Below are 20,701 nucleotides of genomic sequence, written 5' to 3'. Positions count from 1 at the left end.
CTTTCTCACATCATGTCTCTGTCGCGCTGTAGCAGGCACGCCATGCGCTGCCTTCCCCTAGCCAGCGCCAGACCTCTCGCCCTAACCCGTCCCGCATCTTTGTCCGCCCGATGGACCCCTCAGTCGCGCGGAGTGTCGTCCAGTCGCGATGGACAGCAAAAGGTATGCGTGGAGTCAACCGGAGAAAGGCAGTGAAGCTGCACTAGAGCTCTTCCAAGTCGGACAAGCCCTGCTGACACTCCCTAGCTGCTCTCCGCATCCCTCGAAGAGTCCGACCCCACCGTGTATAATATCCTGCAGAAGGTGAGTCCCGGAAAGTGACGCACGAGGGAGATCGACGACTCTAACAATGTCTCTCAGGAAAAAAACCGCCAGAAGCACTTCATCAACTTGATCCCGTCAGAGAACTTCACCTCGCAGGCCGTCCTCGATGCTCTCGGCAGTGTCATGCAGAGTAGGCCTCCCACCGCATGCGATCCAATCGCCCAATTGCTAATTGCGGCGCAGATAAATACTCCGAGGGCTATCCCGGTGCTCGGTACTATGGCGGAAACGAACACATCGACGAGTCCGAGCGATTGTGCCAGCAGCGTGCGCTGGAGACTTTCCGTCTCAACCCGGAGGAGTGGGGAGTGAACGTCCAGCGTACGTACCTTGTTCTTCCTCTATGAAAAATAGAAGCTAACTAAGCATGTCACAGCCCTGTCTGGCTCGCCCGCCAACCTCATGGCCTACTCCGCCCTGCTCAACACGCACGACCGTCTCATGGGTCTGGACCTGCCTCACGGCGGCCACCTGTCGCACGGCTACCAAACCCCGACCAAGAAGATCTCCGCCATCTCCAAGTACTTCGAAACCCTGCCCTACCGGTTGGATGAGTCGACGGGGCTGATTGACTACGATGCCCTGGAGAAGATGGCCAACCTATACCGGCCCAAGCTGATTGTCGCCGGTACCTCGGCCTACAGCCGGCTGATCGACTACCCGCGCATGCGCGCTATCGCCGACTCCGTCAACGCCTACCTGCTGGCGGACATGGCGCACATCTCGGGCCTCGTCGCCGCGGATGTTCTTCCCTCGCCATTCCCGTACTCGGATGTGGTGACGACCACAACGCACAAGTCCCTGCGCGGACCCCGCGGTGCCATGATCTTCTATCGCAAGGGCGTTCGCCGCACCGACAAGAAGGGCAACCAGGAGATGTACGATCTGGAGAACCCGATCAACAACTCCGTGTTCCCCGGACACCAGGGTGGTCCGCACAACCACACCATCACCGCGCTCTCCGTGGCGCTCAAGCAGGCCCAGAGCACCGAGTTCCAAACCTACCAGAAGACCGTGCTTGCCAACGCTACCGCTCTCTCCGACCGCCTAGGCAACTCCTCCAGCAACGGCGGACTAGGCTACAACATCGTCTCCGGCGGCACAGACAACCACCTCGTCCTAGTGGACCTCAAGAACCGCGGCGTCGACGGCGCGCGCGTTGAGCGCGTCCTCGAGCTGTGCGGCGTCGCCTCCAACAAGAACACCGTGCCAGGCGACAAGTCCGCGCTCAAGCCCGGCGGCCTACGCCTGGGCACCCCCGCCATGACCTCGCGCGGCTTCCAGCCCGAGGACTTCCGCCGCGTGGCGGATATCGTGGATCGGGCGGTCACGATCACTCAGAAGCTGGATAAGGCGGCCCGCGAACAGGCGCAGTCCCGTGGTGTCAAGAACCCTGGTACCCTGAAGGCGTTTGCTGAGTACCTCGGTGAGGGCGAGGAGATCTCGGAGATTGTGTTGCTGAGACAGGAGGTCGAGGATTGGGTTGGTACCTTCGCTCTGCCGTGGGCTAAGGACTAGTGGTAGATTTCTCTTTGGTTAAGATGTACATTTTTTCTTGCACGATTCCGATACGAAATATGATTTAAAATAGGACTTTAGTCGAAGGAGTATGCATTAGTAAGGCTTCATACCCGCCAATTTCAGCATCTGATCAGTATGCTCGGCCTCTTCCAGAGGCTTCGCTCGATTCCGAGGATCAACAGTCCCATCCGGCAGATACACCAGCAGGTCCCGGAGAACAACATTATCATGAGCCCAATGCGTAGTGGCCCCGTACGAGCGGAAAGCCGTCTGTTTTGCCTCCAAAGTCTCCTTCGACGCCATGCTTGCAGGCGAGTACGAGGCATAGATGACCGTGCGGATAGTATCACTCTGCGCCGTCGGTTCTCCTCCCCAGTGGACAGTTCGTGAATCCCAGAGAATCAAATCCCCTGGATCGGCAAGCACTTTGATGGGTTCCATTCCCTTGTCCTTGAACCAATCCATTTCTGTCTCGCTGATGGACCGGAAATCATTCTTCAGCCAAGTCGACGGATCAGTCTGCTCGTCGAAGAACTTCTCCGTCACGGTGTTGGACCTCGGCAGAAGGATCAAGGATCCATCCTCCGGGCCTGCGGGACTGAGATTGATAATTCCCTGGACACAGTGCAGACCGCGGCGCAGCGGCGACTGGTCCACATGCGGCCAGGGCTTGTTCGGTGGTTTATCCTGTCTGTTTGGAAGAGTGATGTTTAATGCATCAAACGAAACCAGCAGCTCATCGGTGCCTCAGATTTTGGCGAATGCCTCAATGACCTTGGGTTCTTGCCGGGCTTCCCACATGAACTTTTCGTGCGTGACGGAGTAATGCTTGAATAGATTGAACTTGTGCGTGGCGGGGAGATTCTCTTCGCGCCAGGTGGATGGATCGTTTAGATCTAGGGACGGGCTGAAGGACTTTAGCCAGTCGAGTGCCTTTTGTTGATACTGTTGAGCCCTTTCTTGTGGGATGGCGTTTTTGATCACCACATATCCTTGGGAAGCGAGGTCGTCCCGCCAGTCGCCGTAAGGGCCGGTGAGTCTGATCTCGAGTTCTTAGCGGGGAGTTAAGGAATGAACGGTGAGAACGTGCCTGATTGAGCTGTTGTTGAGCTCGATGGTGGAAGACACAGAGGAAGAAGCCATGATTGATTTGTTTGGCTACAGCTATGGTTTTAAAGTGAGGACAGATCAAGGTGGAGAGGGGGAGTTATGTAGCTGTATTTATGTTTGCTCGATAAGACTAGTCTAGCTAAGTAACCGTCAAGTGACATTGCACCACATGGACATTGGGGTGTGGAACCATTAGCCGGTTAGAACCAGCATCCTCCAGTTGCAGCAATGACTCGCAGTGGTATTCGGCGGATCGGTGGGAGAAGACACCCCCGCAGAGTTGGGGCGATGATCCAAACGGGGAATGGTGGCGGATGTGCGGCCCAGGGGATGACGTTGAGGATGGGGCATTAATAATAATACAAAGACTCTTTTGCGATTATGATTCCGTCTGACGAGGAAGATCTGTCAAAACAGCACAAAACAGTGGTCTGAAAATATCCAATTCCTGTCCCGCATCGCATACCTCGCTGTGTACTCCGATCGCTTATCGATAAGCGTGGCTGGTAGAGCGGATCGAAGGCCGCAGTCCCGGAGGCATTTGAACAAGCCCCGGTCAACAATAGAGGCATAAATAAATAAACAGAGGGATTGGCCAATTCCTGCATCTGTCAGCGAGAATCATTGGTGGTGCTGCTGAAATACTATCCCATCCACTCGCCATGAACGTCAGCCAGGTAGGGCAATCCCAGCGAAACAGCAGATGGACCAGCTGACACTCTCACCTCTCCCCAAGCTCTACGTCTACCCTATCAAGTCCCTGCGACCAACTTCCCTGTCGGAGGCCATTCTCACGCCACGGGGACTTCCCTATGACCGCTGCTTCATGCTGCTGAAAGTCGAGGCCGGCGAGAATGGATCCCCGCCGACCCTCAAGAACATGCACATCCCGCATTTCCCCGAAATGTCTCTGTTCCACACGGATATCGAGTTCCCCAAGACAGACCATGATTGCGGGAAAGTCATTGTTACGCACCGCTTGCCGGGATCTAGAAAATCCCAGAAACTGGAGGTCCCCCTGCAGCCCGATGTGGGGAGCCTCAAGCCCCTGCAGATCGTCATGCATCGCAGCCCTACTATGGGGTATGACATGGGCGCGCAGTATAATGAGTGGTTTAGTGAGCGCTTTGGATATTCCGTCAAGCTGGCTTATTTGGGCTCCCATTCCCGAGAAGTGCTAGGGACTCTGGCGCCGGGAAAGCGCAAGAAAAGTCTCACTCTTCTGGGGCGGACATTGATGCCAACCGAGGGAATTGGAAAGTGGTTGAATCTGATTCTAGCTACAGCAGTAGCAGTCAAAGCCATCTGCATGATCCAGGGGTCTGTCCAGGAAAAGCCGCTACCAGTGAGTGCTGCCTTCCTCGTTGCGGCGTTGGCTCCGGTTGTCGTCGCAGTTTACTACGTGCTCTCTGCTCGCGCGTCTGAAGACCGCATTACCTTTGCTGACTGTGCTCCGTACCTTCTCATCTCCGAGACGTCGGTGTCGAATGTCTCGGCGCGGCTTCCAGAGGGAGAGGAGATGGATCGCACCAAGTTCCGGCCCAACATCGTTGTGTCCGGCGCGGAGAATGCGTTCGAGGAAGAATTCTGGTCTGCACTGACCGTGGGACCAGAACGTACCCGTCTGTTTTTGACGGGGAACTGTGTGCGATGCCAGAGTCTGAATGTGGATTTCACGACGGGCAAGATAGGCACGGGGGAGTCGGGCAACGTGCTCAAGAAACTGATGAAGGACCGGCGGGTAGACCGCGGTGCCAAGTACAGTCCAGTCTTTGGCCGTTATTCTTTCCTTGATCCTGCCGGCGCAGGCACGCGGATCTGCGTTGGAGATGAAGTGGTCGTGTCGCAGACGAGCGAAGAGAGGACCGTTCTCGGTAAGTATGACTCCAATGGCTCTGACTTTTTGACTGACGAATGTGCTAGACTGGCCTGGACTGACCAACTGAATGTAAACAAATCAAGATATTCATCCATAGTTACTCCTGTAGTAGTTGCATACTCCCACTGTGATGACGTAACAACACTGCCACTGCACCGCCATACCCATCACCTGATCCATGGAACCAACTGCCGTGGATTTCCAAGGTTTCAAATCTACTGGTTGTTATTGTTGTGCCTGCTACAGAGTATTACCCTCACTTCTCTCTGCTTTCTCCATTCGGCCTGACAGACGATCGTTGCTGCTCAGCCCTGTCAGATTATTCGCCTTCCATCCATACGCCGCTGCCTGGAGTCAACCCCCACACTATTATATCGTTCTCGTTTTCTCTCTCGCATTTTCCTGTTCGGTGCCACATCCACTCATCTGCATCTGACTGCTGCTGCTCGGTGTCACCGATCTGTTCTCTGCACATCCCAACCGATCAGTCAGCATCCCGCCATCCCACATCAGGCATCGCCCCGCGGCGGACTGCCACTCAAAAAAAGCGAGCGTTCGCATCGCCTGTGCACCCGTCCAACACTCCGCCGCCGCCATGGATCCCGCATCGCTACGGCGCAAAGACACCACCAAGGGTCCTCCGCTGAGGATCCTGTCGCTTGGTAGGTACTGCCCCTCGTTCTCCCAACCCCACCAGTTCGAGCTGACCAAACGAAGATGGAGGCGGCGTTCGCGGCTACTCCATGCTTATCATCCTCCAGGAACTCATGTACCGCACCTACGTCGAGTGTGAAGGAAAACCTCCGCGTCGTGACCAAATCCCGAAACCGTGCGATCATTTCGATCTCATCGCCGGCACCGGCACCGGCGGTTTGATCGCGCTCATGCTAGGCCGGCTGCGCCTGGATCTCGAAACATCCAAAGAAGTCTACGTGCGGATGACCCGGAAAGTTTTTGAGACCGATAAGACTATCGCTGGTATTCCCTACCGATCGACCCTGTTCAAGGCCTCCAAGCTCGAAGAAGCCATCCGCGAATGCGTTCGGGAACATACGGTTTACGAGGCAGAGGGGAATGACAAAGCCGATGCCAATCCACGCGCGTCGATGGCCAGCCTGCCTTATAGCTCTGGCTCAGTGCCTCAACGGACTCTTAGCCGGGGAAGTTTTAGCATGCAGCCGCCTCCGTCAACTGCCTCCGACCGGAGGAACTCCACGTTTATCAACGGTCTGCGCTGGGGTCAGCCGGATGCCTCGCTTTACGATAATCGGGAAAATCGGACCAAAACGTGAGTAATTACGAAGATTATACTTGCACATGCTAACTTTTGATGTCAGAGCCGTCACTGCTCTTTACAAAGGCACTCCGCGCAACACACCCGCCGTGCTCCTCCGATCCTATGACTCGCGCCGGGAACCACCGCCGGAATTCAACTGTACCATTTGGCAAGCGGGTCGCGCAACTTCGGCCACGGGATTGGCTTTCAAGCCAATTCAAATCGGGCAACACGTCTTCATTGATGAAGGGGCTGGCACGTATAACCCGGCGCCACAGATCCTCGACGAGGCCGTCGTGAATGAGTGGCCTGGTCGCGAGGTCGGCGTGTTTGTTAGCGTTGGCACCGGGAAGCGGCCAGCTGGTACGAACAGTCGCCAGCATGAATGGTGGGAGGATTTCTTTGGTGATGCACTCGGTACATTTGCCGAGGCCCGGAGGCGACTGATCTCAAAGATCGAGGGCTGCGAAGATATCCACCAGGATATGCTGCGCGACTACCTCGCCCAGCGCCAAGTGAGCAAGGATAACTATTACCGCCTCAATGTCGAGGTCGGAGTGGGCGAATTCGGTATGAATGAGTGGAACCGGCTGGCCGATATCAGCACCAACACTCGTCGGTACCTGGCAAAACCGGACGTGAAGAAGATGATCCTGGATGCGAGCGTCAAGTTTGCCAAAATCGACCGTATGAACCGTCGCTTGGCCAACCACGCTGCCGCCGGCTGGGAGCGTGATGACTTGTCCTTTGATTTGGAGCGGGAGGAGATGACGGTCTCTGACCACAACGTGTCTGAGCTGCCTCCATCATCCCATCAATTCGCGGTGGAATTACCCGCCGAACCCGTCGAGTACGCTCCTCACTCACCGGTGCAAGCAGCACCGCCCGTCACCGTGTCTGCGCCTCCACCCACACCAATGTCGGTCGATTCGCTCCCAGCGCATCCAACGCCACAAGATAATTACGCCTCCTCCTCCAGATACTCCGCCAGCGACGTTTCCAGCTACCGACCCAGCCACGAGTACAGTCGGCCCACATCGCAGCAGCAGCAACAACAAAACTCGCCCCGGCGAAGTGGAGAGAAACTCACCCCTCACGACGGCATGGGGCCCCCGGTGCCGCCTCCAATACCGCCCAAGACCCCAATCCAACACTCCGCTCCGTATCCGGGCCAGGATGATGGAGGGATCTCCATGCCAGCACCGCTGTTCTCCCAGGGATCTGTTCCTGCTGGGGGTAAAGTGCGGCCTCCCTATCCGGTGGATGAGCCACCACCCGCGGTGAACCGCCAGCGGAAACCGAGCTATCACGTACGGTGATTCGAGTGACGGTGGGGCATTTTTAGATTTTGTGTTTTGTTTGTTTTATCTCTGTTGGATACCCTGCATGCAGAGGAGACGGGCGGAAGACCGGAGACTGGTAATGACTGACGATGATTACGATAATCCGCAGATGGTGGGGGCGCATAGTCTGTATAGTAATGATTCGGCAGTAGATGAAAAGTGTTGAGTCCTACCGTGATATCTGTAGTTAGATCGGCCTAAACGGATATACACAGCCACACTGTGGCGCATCCAGATCTGACGCGCGGCGATCACACCTTCCAGGGGCGCAAGACTGTCATCAACGTGAAACTTCTTCCACCGAATCCATGATTAGAGAAAACTCCCCACCGAAGCCAACCATAGACATTGCCTGTCTGCTGTACCACGGTTGAAATCAGCGGTACTTCCAGCTACCTTGGCAACCAGCCAAAACTCATAGCTCCACTTGGTACCCGCCCGTACCTCCCAACCCTCCCCCACACGGACTGGCCCAGCCACTCTGTTTCTGCTTCTCCCCTATTTTCTTACTTCCTTCCTCATCGCTTCTTTTCTTCTTCTCTTCTCTTCTCTTCTCAATCTTAGTGACCTCTCTGGTTATCTTCATCTCTCTACCTACATCTATCACTCCTCAATATTAATTTTCCACCTCCGTCATATCAAATGATCATCGGGCCGCTGACGTTCCTGGCGTCGATCCCTTCCATCTTGTTATAAGAAAGTCGCCCCTTGCATCACGCATTCCTCCTATCTTTTCCTCGTGGCAGATACTCCCTCTATGGAAGCACTCTGAATCAGGAGTATTGTTCTATCACGCTCAGTTTACCGACGAGTTGTTTAGCGCCGGTGAGCGCGCGGCAGGACAGATTTGTCTCAGGTAGACGCCGAGTCCCGCACTCGCGCTCTCCGACCTTCTCGACCTCCCACTGCCGGTCGGTGGTATTCTGTCCTCTCCAATAACCATGGATCCCTACGATTCTACCCTCCTCCTGGCTCGCGCGGACTCCTCGTCAGGTGGCCGACCGCCAATCTACAAGGCCATCGGTATCTCACTCGCCGTCGCATCGGGTGTCTTCATCGGGATATCGTTTGTACTCAAGAAAACGGGTCTGCTCAAGGCCAACGTCAAGTACAATGAGGAGGCAGGCGAAGGATACGGATACTTGAAGAACGTGTGGTGGTGGAGTGGAATGACGCTGATGATCCTCGGCGAAATTTGCAACTTCGTGGCCTACGCCTTTGTCGATGCTATCCTGGTGACGCCCCTAGGTGCGCTGTCAGTCGTGATCACGACCATTCTGTCGGCTATCTTTCTCAAGGAACGACTTAGTTTCGTGGGCAAGGTCGGCTGTTTTTCATGCATTATTGGGTCCGTCGTTATTGCTATGAATGCCCCCCAGCAGTCGTCGGTCAGTGATATCCAGGAGATGCAGCAATATGTCATCACCCCTGGGTTTTTGTCCTATGCTGGTGTTATCATCGTGGGATCGATTATCACTGCGCTCTATGCCGGCCCACGCTGGGGCAAGAAGAGCATGTTTGTCTATATCAGCATTTGCAGTATGATCGGTGGGTTGAGTGTTGTTGCGACTCAGGGGTTGGGATCTGCAATTCTCGCCCAGGCCCGGGGCGAGTCACAGTTCAAAGAGTGGTTTCTCTACGTCTTGTTTGTGTTTGTCATTGCGACGCTGTTGACGGAGATTATCTTCCTGAATGTAAGTTGCCCACACACCAAAAAGGGTTGAAGGTGGACTCATGTGCTAACTTTGGCTTACAGAAAGCATTGAATATCTTCAACGCCGCCCTCGTCACCCCAACCTACTATGTCTTCTTCACCAGTGCCACGATCGTGACTTCCGCCATTCTCTTTCAAGGGTTCAAGGGCTCCGGAATTGAAATCGCTACCGTCATCATGGGATTCTTCCAGATCTGTGCTGGTGTGGTTCTCCTGCAGGTGTCCAAATCAGCCAAAGATGTTCCCGACGCCGCTGTTTTCAGGGGCGACCTCGATCAAATCCGTGAAATCGCTACACAACAGGACCCCGAATCCGAGCCCAAGGCAGACTCAATTCGCGGCGCGGCGTCCATCATCCGCCGGATCTCGACCGCTCGCCAAACCATGGCAGCCGAAGAGGCGCGTCGCTTCTTTTATGAGAAGCAGCAGGATACCTTGAAACCCCCGTCTGAGAATGAGATTATCGAGTGGGATGGTCTGCGCCGGCGCAAGACTGTTCTGGGCGAGGGACCCACGATGTCGTCTCGGCCGCATACGCCTCGCACTCCTTCTATCAAGCAGCAACATCCTCCATTGGGCATGTCGCGATTTCCAGACCCTGAAGATGAGGAGGAGCGGCCAGACAGCAATTCCTCGTTTATTGGTGGCATTCGATCGCGAGCCTCGAGTGCGCTTCGTCCGTCTCGGTGGCGATCGGTTAACGGGCAAGATGAAAGTGAATTGCAGCAGATCCCTCAAAACGACACCGAGTATCACGGCGCCGCCGGTCTGGAGCCACCAGTCTACGGCCGAGAGCGCAGCGACACTCCACGGTCCATTGCCTGGGCTGACGAGAAATCCGACGACCAACAACATCTTGATCCTCGACCAACCGCGCGGCGCCAATTCTCCTTCAACTCGGTACTCAACCGTATCAAACCCGGCGGAGCTCCACCTTCACCAAAACGCCACGCCAGCCCGCCTCGTGGTATCTTGCGCCGAACACACCTACCCGGCGGCGACCTCCGCAAATCCGCTACTGAAGAAGAGCGCCTCGGTCTCGTCCATGGCGACTCTCGCACCTCAGGACCAGACGAAGAAACCCTCAACGAGAAACTGGAGCGCTGGTCCAGCAACGAGTCCAACCCCGGCCAATTCCAACCCATGTTCGCTCGCGAAGGACGTCCACACGGATCCTCTGTGTCGACGAACTCAACAGCCGCATTCCCACCATACGAAGACCACCACCACCATTACTCTTCTCGCCCATCTACTCGCCAACGCTCGCCTTCCTCGCAACACGATGCTGAAGACGTGAGCTGGCATATCCCCCCGCCGGGATCTCGGTCTCGCACCAGGACGGACTCCAGTTCTCACGCCCACGGTCGCGCTCCACCGCCTGCCCAGAGTTCTTTCTCGACGCATCGCCATCCCAACCCGCTTCCCCCGCTCCCGGATGTTCAGACTGGTGGCAATGAAGCTGACGCGTCGGGAATGAGGTCTGCGTCGGATGAATCCAATATGGGCGTTACTTCGCTGCCGTCTTCTTCTTCCTCGTCTCCGTCTGACGGAAATCATCCTGGAAGCAATAATTCCTCTCGACCACAGAGTGGATGGCGGCGTCAGGCGTCGGAGGGAGATAGCGAAGGCGGGAACTATCACTGATATATGAATGAGTGTGGGCCATCTCCAGATGAGCCTGGTTTCGGCTTACTTTTGATCTATTGTTTCGCATTGGATACGGCGCAAGGCTCTTTGGTTCTGGAATGAGCATGCAAGGCATGTCAATGTATGAGTGTATATAAAGAGAGAAAGAGAGAGATGTCATGATAACTAGATGATGATAATAATGCATTATGAAATAATCCTGAACTGATCATATACGTCCCGTTCACAAACTACTGTAGTATCGAAAAGTAACCGGTGGTATCATTGTCTATTCCTACCGTCGCAACGCCTGTCCTGCATCCATATGCAATGCAAATAAATCGACAGTCATAAATCGTCACCATAGCACGTGTCGTTCTCTCTCACTATCCCCCAAACATCCCCCGTACACTCCTCTGCCCCTTCGCCGCAACATGCACAACAGCGAATCTTGATTCAGATAGTCGGCGCTCGGCCTTGATACTCTCCAGCACCCTAGAAAGCCGATTAGAACACTCACTCCTCAGGCACACCAAAAATCAGAAGGAAAGAGGGAAGAGAAGAGAGGAAGGGACATACCACTCAACACTAACAATCTTAACACCCTTCCACCCACCCCTCGCAATCTCTTGTTGAAGTTTCCGTGCTGAAAGGCCTCCTCCTGCACCTAGTCCAGCGCCTGTGTTCGGCTGTCCGACAATAACATGAGTCACGCTTTTCCGCGCCATGTTAATGGAAATGTTGGCGCCGTGCGCGACGAGCAGGTGCTTGAGTTTGTGGTCTGAGATTTGGGGGAGGGTCGAGCCGTTTATGTAGATTGTTGTTCCCGTGAAGACGGTTGATTTTTGTTTTGGGGATTGGTCTGACGAGCGTGGTGTTGAAGTTGAAGATGAGGTGGCATTCGCGTCCACTGTATTATTATGTATATGTGAAGAGAAGATGTTCAATTCCGAGTCCGTGGCGTCCTGCTGGGAGTCTGCTGGTATTGTTGATGGCGAGTTCTCCTTTCCATCCTCCTCCACCTTCGCCTTCTTGTGATTCTCTCCAGCTCCAGTATCGGCCTTCCTCTTGCCCACCCCCATATAATTTCGAATATCTCTCACTCCCAACTGGCTCCGCCGGGCATCCTCATCAGAAACCCACCTCCACTCCCCCTTCCCTGTGGCCGACTGCTGCGTTTCCGATTTATTAGGCAAGCAGTCCCCGCTCCGGAATTGGGAGGAGAGCTTGCGGGAGCGCGTCTCCCGCCAGGCTGTCGTGCCTGAATACGGATTCTCGGCGCGTTGATGCCCGGTTGAGGAGGAGTTCCAAGCGTCGAAGAGTAGGTGGTTGCGAGGTTCCACTGGGACGTTGGGGGATGGCTTCGGCTTCGGTTTTGGGTCTGGATCTGGATCTGGATCTGGCATGGTATTGGATCTGTGTCTAGCTAGGGATTCGGACAAAGGAGGGTAGTTCTTGGTGTAAATTCATCGATTCGTAATTCTGGTATTTTGGGTGGAGGGGATGAGTGAAAGATTCAGTTTTCTGTTCGTGACTTGGCGATGATGAAGTTGGAAATGCGGATCCGTGGTTGACTTGTTTGGTTTTTGCTGCTTCGGGATAGGGCTTAGGGTCACGTGTATATATGAGTGTGGACGTGCTCTGTTGAGAATCGCAAAGACAGAGAATAACCTGGTCGTTATTTTTCCTTTGTATGTGGAAGACTTCTTTCATGGTACCTCCATTGTATTAGTCGTCTTACAGGTGTCTAGTATATGTGTATGTGTAAGATATATATCTCGCTCGCCCATGCTCCGCGCAAATGGCCAACCCCATTATATTTAACACACCTCCTATAAATATAAACAGACTATGAAGAATTCATCAATAGTCCAAATTTGCTATTAAATATCCATAGAGATTATACACAAGGATTAGCTGTCATCGTGAATGTTGTGTGTCTATGCATCTGCGCTGCGATGCAACGGGAACACTGCAACATTATATTAAGACCTAGAAATGCAGGGACGATACAAAATAAGAGTCTGACACGGTTAAGTATTACTGTGCCAAATGCCTGACCTTAACCAACGGTCAGTCGGACTGATAAATGCCCGTCACCTCAGAGTATATGTGTAGAATGTCTCCGGTATCTAAACATCCCAGCAGTTTCACTGTCAAGTTTTTTTTTACAAGTAGCAATCTTACTCTGATAGAGTTAAATAATCCCGTAATAGCACCAATAAAGAGATACAGACAGCACAGACAGGCACCATGTACATATTCTATATCAGATAGAAAACAACCAGTCCTTCTGGAAGCCTGCTGCAATCCGCCGCACAGAACACAGCGCACAGAGAGCACACGATCTGTAGAACTCGATGCCCGGCACCTACCCTTCCGCATACAGATTGCATTATCTGGTCATCTACCGACAGGCTCAGTCCAGCCACATGTTAAAAGACTATCACTCTCAGTCCCAGCCATGGCCGTAAACTACAGTCAATGGAGGGTTCAATGCCTACCCTACACCAGCCCTAATGCTAAATCAAGGGATTTACCAACCGCCAGGGAGAGACAACTACATCCCGCCACCTCTGATCAGGCTGACGCACAAGAAACACAAAAGAGAAACAGACCAGAGATCGAAACCAGCGGTGTGCTCCAGAGAACTTACATTCCCAGCCATTTCCGACACACCCAGAAATCTCAGACAGGATCTGAGACAAGACAGCGGCATCTGAATGGCACACATGCTTCGAGAATGTGCAGGCCACGCGCCACCGCGGTAGAGAGGCAAGGATGAGCACGCCCCGTGGCCAAAACCTGCGAAGACTGCATTCTGCGCATTCCTCGATGCGCTGGATGGCAGCCAGTGACAGTTACCACAGGAGAGACGGTGAGCTTTTTTCTTTTTTTTTTTAACCCATCTCGTGTTCTCCGGATTTGACAGACCCTGCGCTTAGCTTGCATTATTGTGTCCGCATAATGCGTACAGCTACTGCAGTCTATGCGAAGAATGTCTAGAGCGACGATCGGGCTGAAGGAGGGGGGGAGTGTGAGTGTCGGCCAGTGGCTATCGCCGACGGGCGTAGAGGATGGAGTACATCACTGGTTAGTAGTCGTGACACCCTCTAATTAGCCGACTTGGCTTGCCGAGGTTCCTTTCCATCATTGTTAATTATAATGCCCTCTTTCTGGTAGGACTACTGGTATACTGACGGCCCTCCACTTCTTCTTCTTCTTCCTCGCATATGCAGCGCGGGTCGCTGCAGCAGGAATGCCAGATGGGAATTATCCAATTTTCTCATGGTTCCTTGTGCCACGTCTGCACGCAAGGGGGGGCCTAGAGCGGAACAGCGGTCTGGCCGGTGAAGATAGCGCGACTTACGTGGTCCCACTCATGCTCGGTCAGATCGACGATCGGCGGGCGGTTGCAGTTACTGTGATCCAATCATTTGTCGCTGTGTTGTTACACCTTTGGCCCGAGCCATCCTGGCTCCCTTTCGGAGACTCTCTAGGGCTGGCCTGGGCTAGAGCTGACTCGACCGGAGGAATCGCCGCAGAAGGAATAGTAAAACCAAGATGAACGTGCAGTCGATCTCCGGGGCAGAAGGGGCCCACGACGGGAAAACAATGCAATGCGAGGTTAATTCACGTTGCACGGCCCCTCTGGGCGGGTGTGTTGCGCTACTATTCGTGTGCGAGTTGGGTCTTGTCCGACCTTTCCGTGGATGATTCTGCTGGGCTCGTGAGACCTGCCCGTCACACTCTCGGCCAACCCTGGTCAAGCCAGCCGCCAACACAATTCATTCTCGCCCCCCTCTTTTCCTCTTGCCCGAGTCCGCCGTCTCACAGTGGATCTAGCTAGCATCAACGTCTAGACGGCATCGGGCATATCCTACGGCCAGCGCGACGCTGTCCTCCCGTGGCCTGGGGGCGTGGCAAGCATGGCCTTTCCTTCTAACTTCCTCTGCACGGATAGATGCGCTGCAGGGTCACTGGCCGCTGCAAGGTACGGGCGAACCGGTCGATCGATGCTAGATTGACAGTGGTAGTGGAAAATGTGGAGGTTCCTTTTTCTCTTGTTACGTATTGCTCAAACACTATCGAACCAACTGGAGGACGAAAAGGGGCAGAATTCTCCTTGCATTCTTCAGCGGACCAAATCCGAAACGGCTCCCGCGATCCATCATATCCAAATTGTGGAAAGTGGTGGTGGGCTTGGCTGGCGCCCGGGCTAGTTTGAGTTGGGGTCAAAAGAGATCAATTCCTCCGAAAATCCCCTGGCCCACTTCCAGCGGCCGGTCCTATTGCTTGATTTGCCGGTGAATGGCCATTCCTTGAACTACTCCCTGTACGATGACTGTTATGTGCAGCGGGTGTCGGGCCGTCGATAGCGACCTGCGACGGTTCAGGGATCCATCAGCAGGATGGATCCATAGGACTAGTGCCAGAGCTTCCCGTTAGCTTCTGTACCTGCTCGAATATTGTGTCTTCATGTACTCCGCATGGGTTTGCATGAGCTATTCGTGGAAAGATGCCACCACTACCACTTCAGAGATATCCTATATCCAAATACTGTAAATACCTGTTCAACTGATCAGATAGTAAAAAAAGAATGGAAATCTCCGACCAACAATTCCCCCCTCCCACCCCGTTTCTACCCGACCCCAGTACAGAGGGTCCGTGTGTCGGGCTCGACTCGAGCCTAGAGAGAGCGCTTACAAAGTAACTATTCTTAGGCGGAAGATGAAATCAATTCATTGGGCAACAGGTCAACTAGCATTCCAGAGAATGACATGTGTCAACTGGGTGCGGAGAGAGCGAGAGAGCAGAAGTATGCAAGGGAGCAGTCCAAAAAAAAAAACCAGTACACCGCCGCTCTCTTTCCTTTTTCCTTTTCTTTGGGTTCGATTTCCATCCCTTGCGGGTGCCCGAAAAGAGCAAGAGATAATAATAAAAAATAATAAAATAATGAAAAATACCTCGTTTCAGTCCGGACTACCGTCGTGGTGCGCTGTCCGCCAGTAATTTCAGCGAGTGTGACGTGCTTTGCCCTCTCTCCCTCTCTCCACTGTTATTCACGGCCCGCCCTTAACGCCCTCCAGATCGCCCCGGCCCTATTACGCCATCGTCTGGATCGTCCCACTCGCGTCGGCTACAGCCGTGGTGAGAGGAAGTAATACCCAGCCAGTGGTCCGAGGCTGGGCTGAGCTACCGTTTCATAGAACCTTGCGTCCTATCCCTCACTCTTCCTCCCCTTCCAGAGAGGGTCCTAGCCCAGCCCCCTCTCCGTTCTGGGCTAACTAATCGACGGTGCAGCCGCCGCGCATTCAGGATTCTCAGTCTGTGCAGCCGCTGACAGATGTCTTGCGCCGTCGATTGGTGTGGACGAGGAGGGCAGATCGCCGTCGATCAGAGTCTCGACTCTCTGTGCTGTCTTTTCTCTCTCCCCCTTTCTTCACCCAGGACATCTATCTCATCCCTGGTTCGGTGAGTGGGACCCGCGCTCGTGGGGACCACGAACTATGGTCCGGACATTCGAGTTAGTTGGAGGAACTGACTAGTCACTACTGCGCAGTCCTTGGCCTAGGATCCTTTTAGTGCGTGGTGGTAGGGTTGTAGTCTCGCCCGCGCAACACAAGAAAAAGCAATCGGCCGGTGGTCCATCCCTGTCCCCGGTCGGGTTGGCGATGGCCTGTCCCTGCAGAGATGGAGAGAAAATACAATATTATTACCGATGTGGTTCCTGCCGCTGATCCGGATGGTCCTTGCGTGGTGGCGGTGATGGATCTCTAGACTCGATGATCCAACGCACGGTTCTGTCCGGCTTTGCTCTGTATCTGACCCACTGGTGGAGAGAGAGAGAAAGAGAGAGGGAAAATGGCAGTAATGGTCGTAGCAATTATGATAAGTTAGTCGGGAATAATCCGTAGTTAGTAAGATGCTACTTCCCTAACTGGTAGAAAGAATAATAATAATAATCGAGCAAGTCAGGACTATTATTTTCCCTCCCAGCCTCCCTCTCTCTCTCTTTTCTTCTTCTTCTTCCACTGATCGACTTTCCCGCCTTTTGTCCTGCGGCTCGGCGTCACCTCACTCTGCGTATATTCCCCTCTCTTCTTCTCTCTCTCTTGCTCTCGCTTTCTTCGATTCTTCATTCTCCCTTCGTTTTCCTCTTTTCTCTCTCTCCCTTCCCCCACCACCAGCCATCGCATCCACACCAATCCATTCACCCCTGTGTTCGCTGCTGCTCTCTGCACAAACGCATCTCTCCTGCAGATGCGTTTGCTGCAACCCAGCCCCCACCTTTCCCGTACGTCCACATCCCTCGGAATGTCTGAGATTTCCCAACCCATCTCTCTCTCTTCCTGCCTTCCACCTTTGTCATCTTGCCTGCGGCCTTATTTTATTATTTGACTGTCCAATGCGCTCGCTGTTTTTGATCCCACCCGCCTCATCCTTTAATGACCTGACATGATACCGACATACTGTGATGACTTGACGCCCTGACTGCTGCATCTCTAGTTCTCGACCCTCTGACGACTACTGCTACTGACTGATTCGGTTTCGACCTGCCTGCGACTGATGTTTCTTGCCCACCTTCACGACTATTCATGATTCTGATGACTCTGCTTCCCCTCTACTGAAGCGAATTGTCCTATCTTGCGAGCGCTTGTTCTGAACGACGCTTCCCCTTCGAGTTCTTTCTCAATTCCATTACGACTTACTACGAGCTCGCCACGATTGCACGCCCCTGCATTTCTTGCATCTTGCACCCTCTGACAACATCTGTGTTTCTGCATTCCCCCGGACGCCGTGCAACCTTACCCGGCTCCTGACCTTGTTTTCGCACGCCGGACGCTCCTCCACGTCCGACGTTCTTCTCGCGCTTGCGCTCCCTCTTCCAAACCGTTTCTCGTACAACCGAAAAGCTGGAGCTGCCGTCGATCTCGCAGGTCCATACCCGCGGCCCTGCTGATATCCCCTGGTACAACCATCACGCCGCCGAACGACCCTTGTTGTCGGGCGACAAACTCCCGGCCCTGAGTTTACCCACGGCCGTTCAAGGTCAGACTTCTCGCGCTTACGAAGACCCCTCCGTGTCCAGTTCGGCCAGCTCGAGCGCTCGTACGAGCTTGTCTGGAGCTTCCGCAGCGGCGGTCCACGAGCCCAGGAGCCCTCCGCCAGACCAGGGCCGGCTCTCTCTAGATCCTTTTCCGGCGGACTTTCTCCAGTCTGTGTCTGCCGCCGAAGCGTTCTACCCCAGCCCGACCTCCTTGGGCAGCATGAACCAAACAGCCCCATACATGGACGTACATTCCTCGCACCTATCGTCCGCGCAACCCTACGCCTCGCAGGGTGCCACATCCGGGGCCATGTCGCATTACCCTTACCACCATCAGCCGCCTGTTTTGCAGCCTGCCTCTTCATATGCGCCAGCTGGATCGTATCCGCAGTACGGATATGGTAATCCCGTCACATCGCCTCCGACGGGGCATCATCCGCCACCGAGCTCGCTCGGTGGACAGATGCCAGCGCAATTGCTGCCGTTGCCTGGTGAGTCTTGTCAAATCCGAATATAAGATACATGAACTGACCATCTTCCAGTAAGCAACCACTCTGTTGCAGCTCCTGGTTATGGAAACTATGGAAACAACACCGGCGCTCCTCTTCAAGGATATGTCTACGATACCCAAGGCCAGCAAGCCCCGCCTGGTGCTAAGCCGCGGGTGACGGCCACTCTATGGGAAGATGAGGGCAGCCTCTGCTATCAGGTGGAGGCCAAGGGAGTCTGCGTTGCCCGGAGAGAGGGTGAGTTATTTTGAATTTGATGCGCGTCTAAAAAACCGAACTAACCCATCTTTCCAGACAACCACATGATTAATGGGACCAAGCTACTAAATGTGGCGGGTATGACTCGTGGACGTCGTGACGGAATTCTCAAGAGTGAGAAGATCCGCCATGTCGTAAAAATTGGCCCTATGCATCTGAAAGGCGTCTGGTATGTTTTTTTTTCTTATTCTGTTCTATTCCGTGGTTACTGACTCTCCTCAAGGATTCCTTTTGAGCGTGCTTTGGAATTTGCGAACAAGGAAAAGATCACCGATCTCTTGTATCCGCTGTTCGTGAACAATATCGGTGGCCTGCTGTACCACCCGGCCAATCAATCTCGCACCAATGTGGTAGTGCAAGAGTCGCAGCAACGGCGTATGGAGGGCCCTCCTCAAGGCCCTCAGCGCACCCCGTCCGGGCACCAGGCTCCTGGGCTTCATCACCACCACATGCACACTCCCATGTCCTCTCACATGTCGCAGCCGACCTCAATGGCTGGTGGCCCCCGTCCCGGACTTGACCGGGCTCATACGTTTCCTACCCCTCCTGCCAGCGCCTCCAGCCTCATTGGGGTGACCAATCAGGGCAGCTCGTACGAATGGGGCGGCCAGGGCATGGGCTCTGGAGTGCCTCATGGGCAGCCATTGTCTATTGACACCGCGCTGAGCAACCAGCGCTCGATGCCGACCACCCCGGCAACCACGCCTCCTGGCAATAATCTGCAGGGCATGCCTTCGTACCAGGGCCAGTCTGGCTACGACAGCAAGCCTTACTACTCTGCGGCCCCTCAGTCACATTCGCAATATGCCCCGCACACTCCCTTGGCGCAGCCAGGAATGTCCGCGTATGGGCAATCGATGCCGGGAAATTCCTATGTGAAAAATGAAATGGCACCTCCGACAGCCAGGGCTCCTGGCACCGCTGAGCCCGAAGCCTCGGAGCTAAAAACGGATCGCTACTCTCAGAGCAACGCCCCGGCAGATGGTGTACAGGAGCAAGACCACGAGTACTTGCAGGATGGAGCTGGCTACAGTGCCAACCGTGGCTCGTACACCTACACCACCAACCCCTCTGTCGGCTCTCTGACTGGCGAGCATTCCCAGCTCACTCCCGAGATGACGGGTTCTCCGCAGCAGAACGGATCGGGTCGCATGACCCCGCGGACAGGTGGTACCGCCCCGCCGCACTGGGCGTCTGGGTACAGCACGCCTCCGCGCCCATCGGCAGCGAGCAGCCTGTACAACATCGTTAGTGACACGCGCGGCACGCCCGCCAACGGCGCCTCCAATGATCCGTACTCGATGCCCTCCGCCTCAACCCCGGTGTACCAGACGACCATGAACGCGAGCGGCGGATCTATGGGATCTGGCAACAAGCGCATGCGCGAGGATGACGACCTGCCACCGCCTGAGTACGACACCAAGCGCCGCAAGACCTTGACGGATACGACCACCGGCGGTCCCGTTGGCGCGCCTCTGCTACAGCCGATGAAGGCGCCTCAGAGTGTGATGTCCCGTCGTCGGTGATTCTTTTTGTGTTCTTTGTTTAATGATAGAGTGCCCATACCTGGAGTGGGCATGGTGCTCAGCGGGGCGTCTTACGATTTGAACCATGATATGAATTTACCACGGCAATTCGCCCACCTATTTCTTTATATCATGGGGGAACCAATTCTCTATTTGTTCCGCCATTCCCTTGAAAGGGCGCGGGTTTATGTTTGCGTGTTTGCTTTTTCCGGCATGCTGCAATGTGTGATGTGTGGCAGTCATGACTTGACATACCTCGACCATTGACAATCGCAATATTGACGACCATGATGTGACGAATTTTTTATAACGAATTTTCTATGTGTGCGAAACTCCATTCCATGTGCGCCACTGTCTTTTCTGTGTGTCTTGTTTTGTGTTGAATGTTTCCGCTTTTATTCGGCAGTTTCTTTTGAGTTTTGTGGTTTCATCTTTTTCATTTTCTCTTCTGGGTTGAAAAGGCACTTGCGCATGGATACCCTCTCTCTTCTCACTCGCACCCACCCCTTCTTTAGAATCGTGAGAAAGAGAGAGACGATATGATGGTAATGAACGGTCATGAAC

At 54.2% G+C, this 20,701-nt stretch overlaps 7 protein-coding genes across 7 annotated transcripts; 5 read left to right on the top strand and 2 right to left on the bottom strand.

Annotated features, from left to right (window-relative positions):
- Positions 1-12: 12 nt before the first annotated feature.
- On the top strand, positions 13-1,842 carry N7474_007022 (serine hydroxymethyltransferase; the record flags this gene model as incomplete). The annotated part of the gene is made up of 5 exons (XM_057198432.1): positions 13-162; positions 247-303; positions 361-454; positions 508-645; positions 701-1,842. 5 exons carry the CDS (start codon positions 13-15, stop codon positions 1,840-1,842), a joined length of 1,581 nt encoding a protein of 526 aa, XP_057051872.1.
- Positions 1,843-1,938: 96 nt separating this feature from the next.
- N7474_007021 (uncharacterized protein) lies at positions 1,939-2,988 on the bottom strand (the record flags this gene model as incomplete). The annotated part of the gene is made up of 3 exons (XM_057198431.1): positions 1,939-2,532; positions 2,620-2,884; positions 2,936-2,988. 3 exons carry the CDS (start codon positions 2,986-2,988, stop codon positions 1,939-1,941), a joined length of 912 nt encoding a protein of 303 aa, XP_057051871.1.
- A 670-nt stretch (positions 2,989-3,658) lies between these two features.
- Positions 3,659-4,901, top strand: N7474_007020 (MOSC domain protein; the record flags this gene model as incomplete). Its single annotated transcript, XM_057198430.1, has 2 exons — positions 3,659-4,829; positions 4,879-4,901. 2 exons carry the CDS (start codon positions 3,659-3,661, stop codon positions 4,899-4,901), a joined length of 1,194 nt encoding a protein of 397 aa, XP_057051870.1.
- A 528-nt stretch (positions 4,902-5,429) lies between these two features.
- Positions 5,430-7,429, top strand: N7474_007019 (putative Patatin-like serine hydrolase; the record flags this gene model as incomplete). The annotated part of the gene is made up of 3 exons (XM_057198429.1): positions 5,430-5,496; positions 5,552-6,122; positions 6,172-7,429. The coding sequence occupies 3 exons, from the start codon at positions 5,430-5,432 to the stop codon at positions 7,427-7,429; spliced, it is 1,896 nt and encodes a 631-aa protein (XP_057051869.1).
- A 965-nt stretch (positions 7,430-8,394) lies between these two features.
- Positions 8,395-10,811, top strand: N7474_007018 (DUF803 domain membrane protein; the record flags this gene model as incomplete). The annotated part of the gene is made up of 2 exons (XM_057198428.1): positions 8,395-9,147; positions 9,210-10,811. The coding sequence occupies 2 exons, from the start codon at positions 8,395-8,397 to the stop codon at positions 10,809-10,811; spliced, it is 2,355 nt and encodes a 784-aa protein (XP_057051868.1).
- A 368-nt stretch (positions 10,812-11,179) lies between these two features.
- Positions 11,180-12,199, bottom strand: N7474_007017 (uncharacterized protein; the record flags this gene model as incomplete). The annotated part of the gene is made up of 2 exons (XM_057198427.1): positions 11,180-11,288; positions 11,373-12,199. The coding sequence occupies 2 exons, from the start codon at positions 12,197-12,199 to the stop codon at positions 11,180-11,182; spliced, it is 936 nt and encodes a 311-aa protein (XP_057051867.1).
- A 4,288-nt stretch (positions 12,200-16,487) lies between these two features.
- On the top strand, positions 16,488-20,137 carry N7474_007016 (KilA-N domain-containing protein; the record flags this gene model as incomplete). The annotated part of the gene is made up of 5 exons (XM_057198426.1): positions 16,488-16,559; positions 17,711-18,335; positions 18,387-18,590; positions 18,648-18,780; positions 18,835-20,137. 5 exons carry the CDS (start codon positions 16,488-16,490, stop codon positions 20,135-20,137), a joined length of 2,337 nt encoding a protein of 778 aa, XP_057051866.1.
- Positions 20,138-20,701: the final 564 nt, after the last annotated feature.

This window comes from Penicillium riverlandense (assembly GCF_028828495.1).
Source record: "Penicillium riverlandense strain IBT 135883 chromosome Unknown utg000006l_segment0_segment0, whole genome shotgun sequence".
NCBI classification, from domain to species: domain Eukaryota; kingdom Fungi; phylum Ascomycota; class Eurotiomycetes; order Eurotiales; family Aspergillaceae; genus Penicillium; species Penicillium riverlandense.
This window is presented reverse-complemented; position numbering and strand designations above follow the sequence as displayed.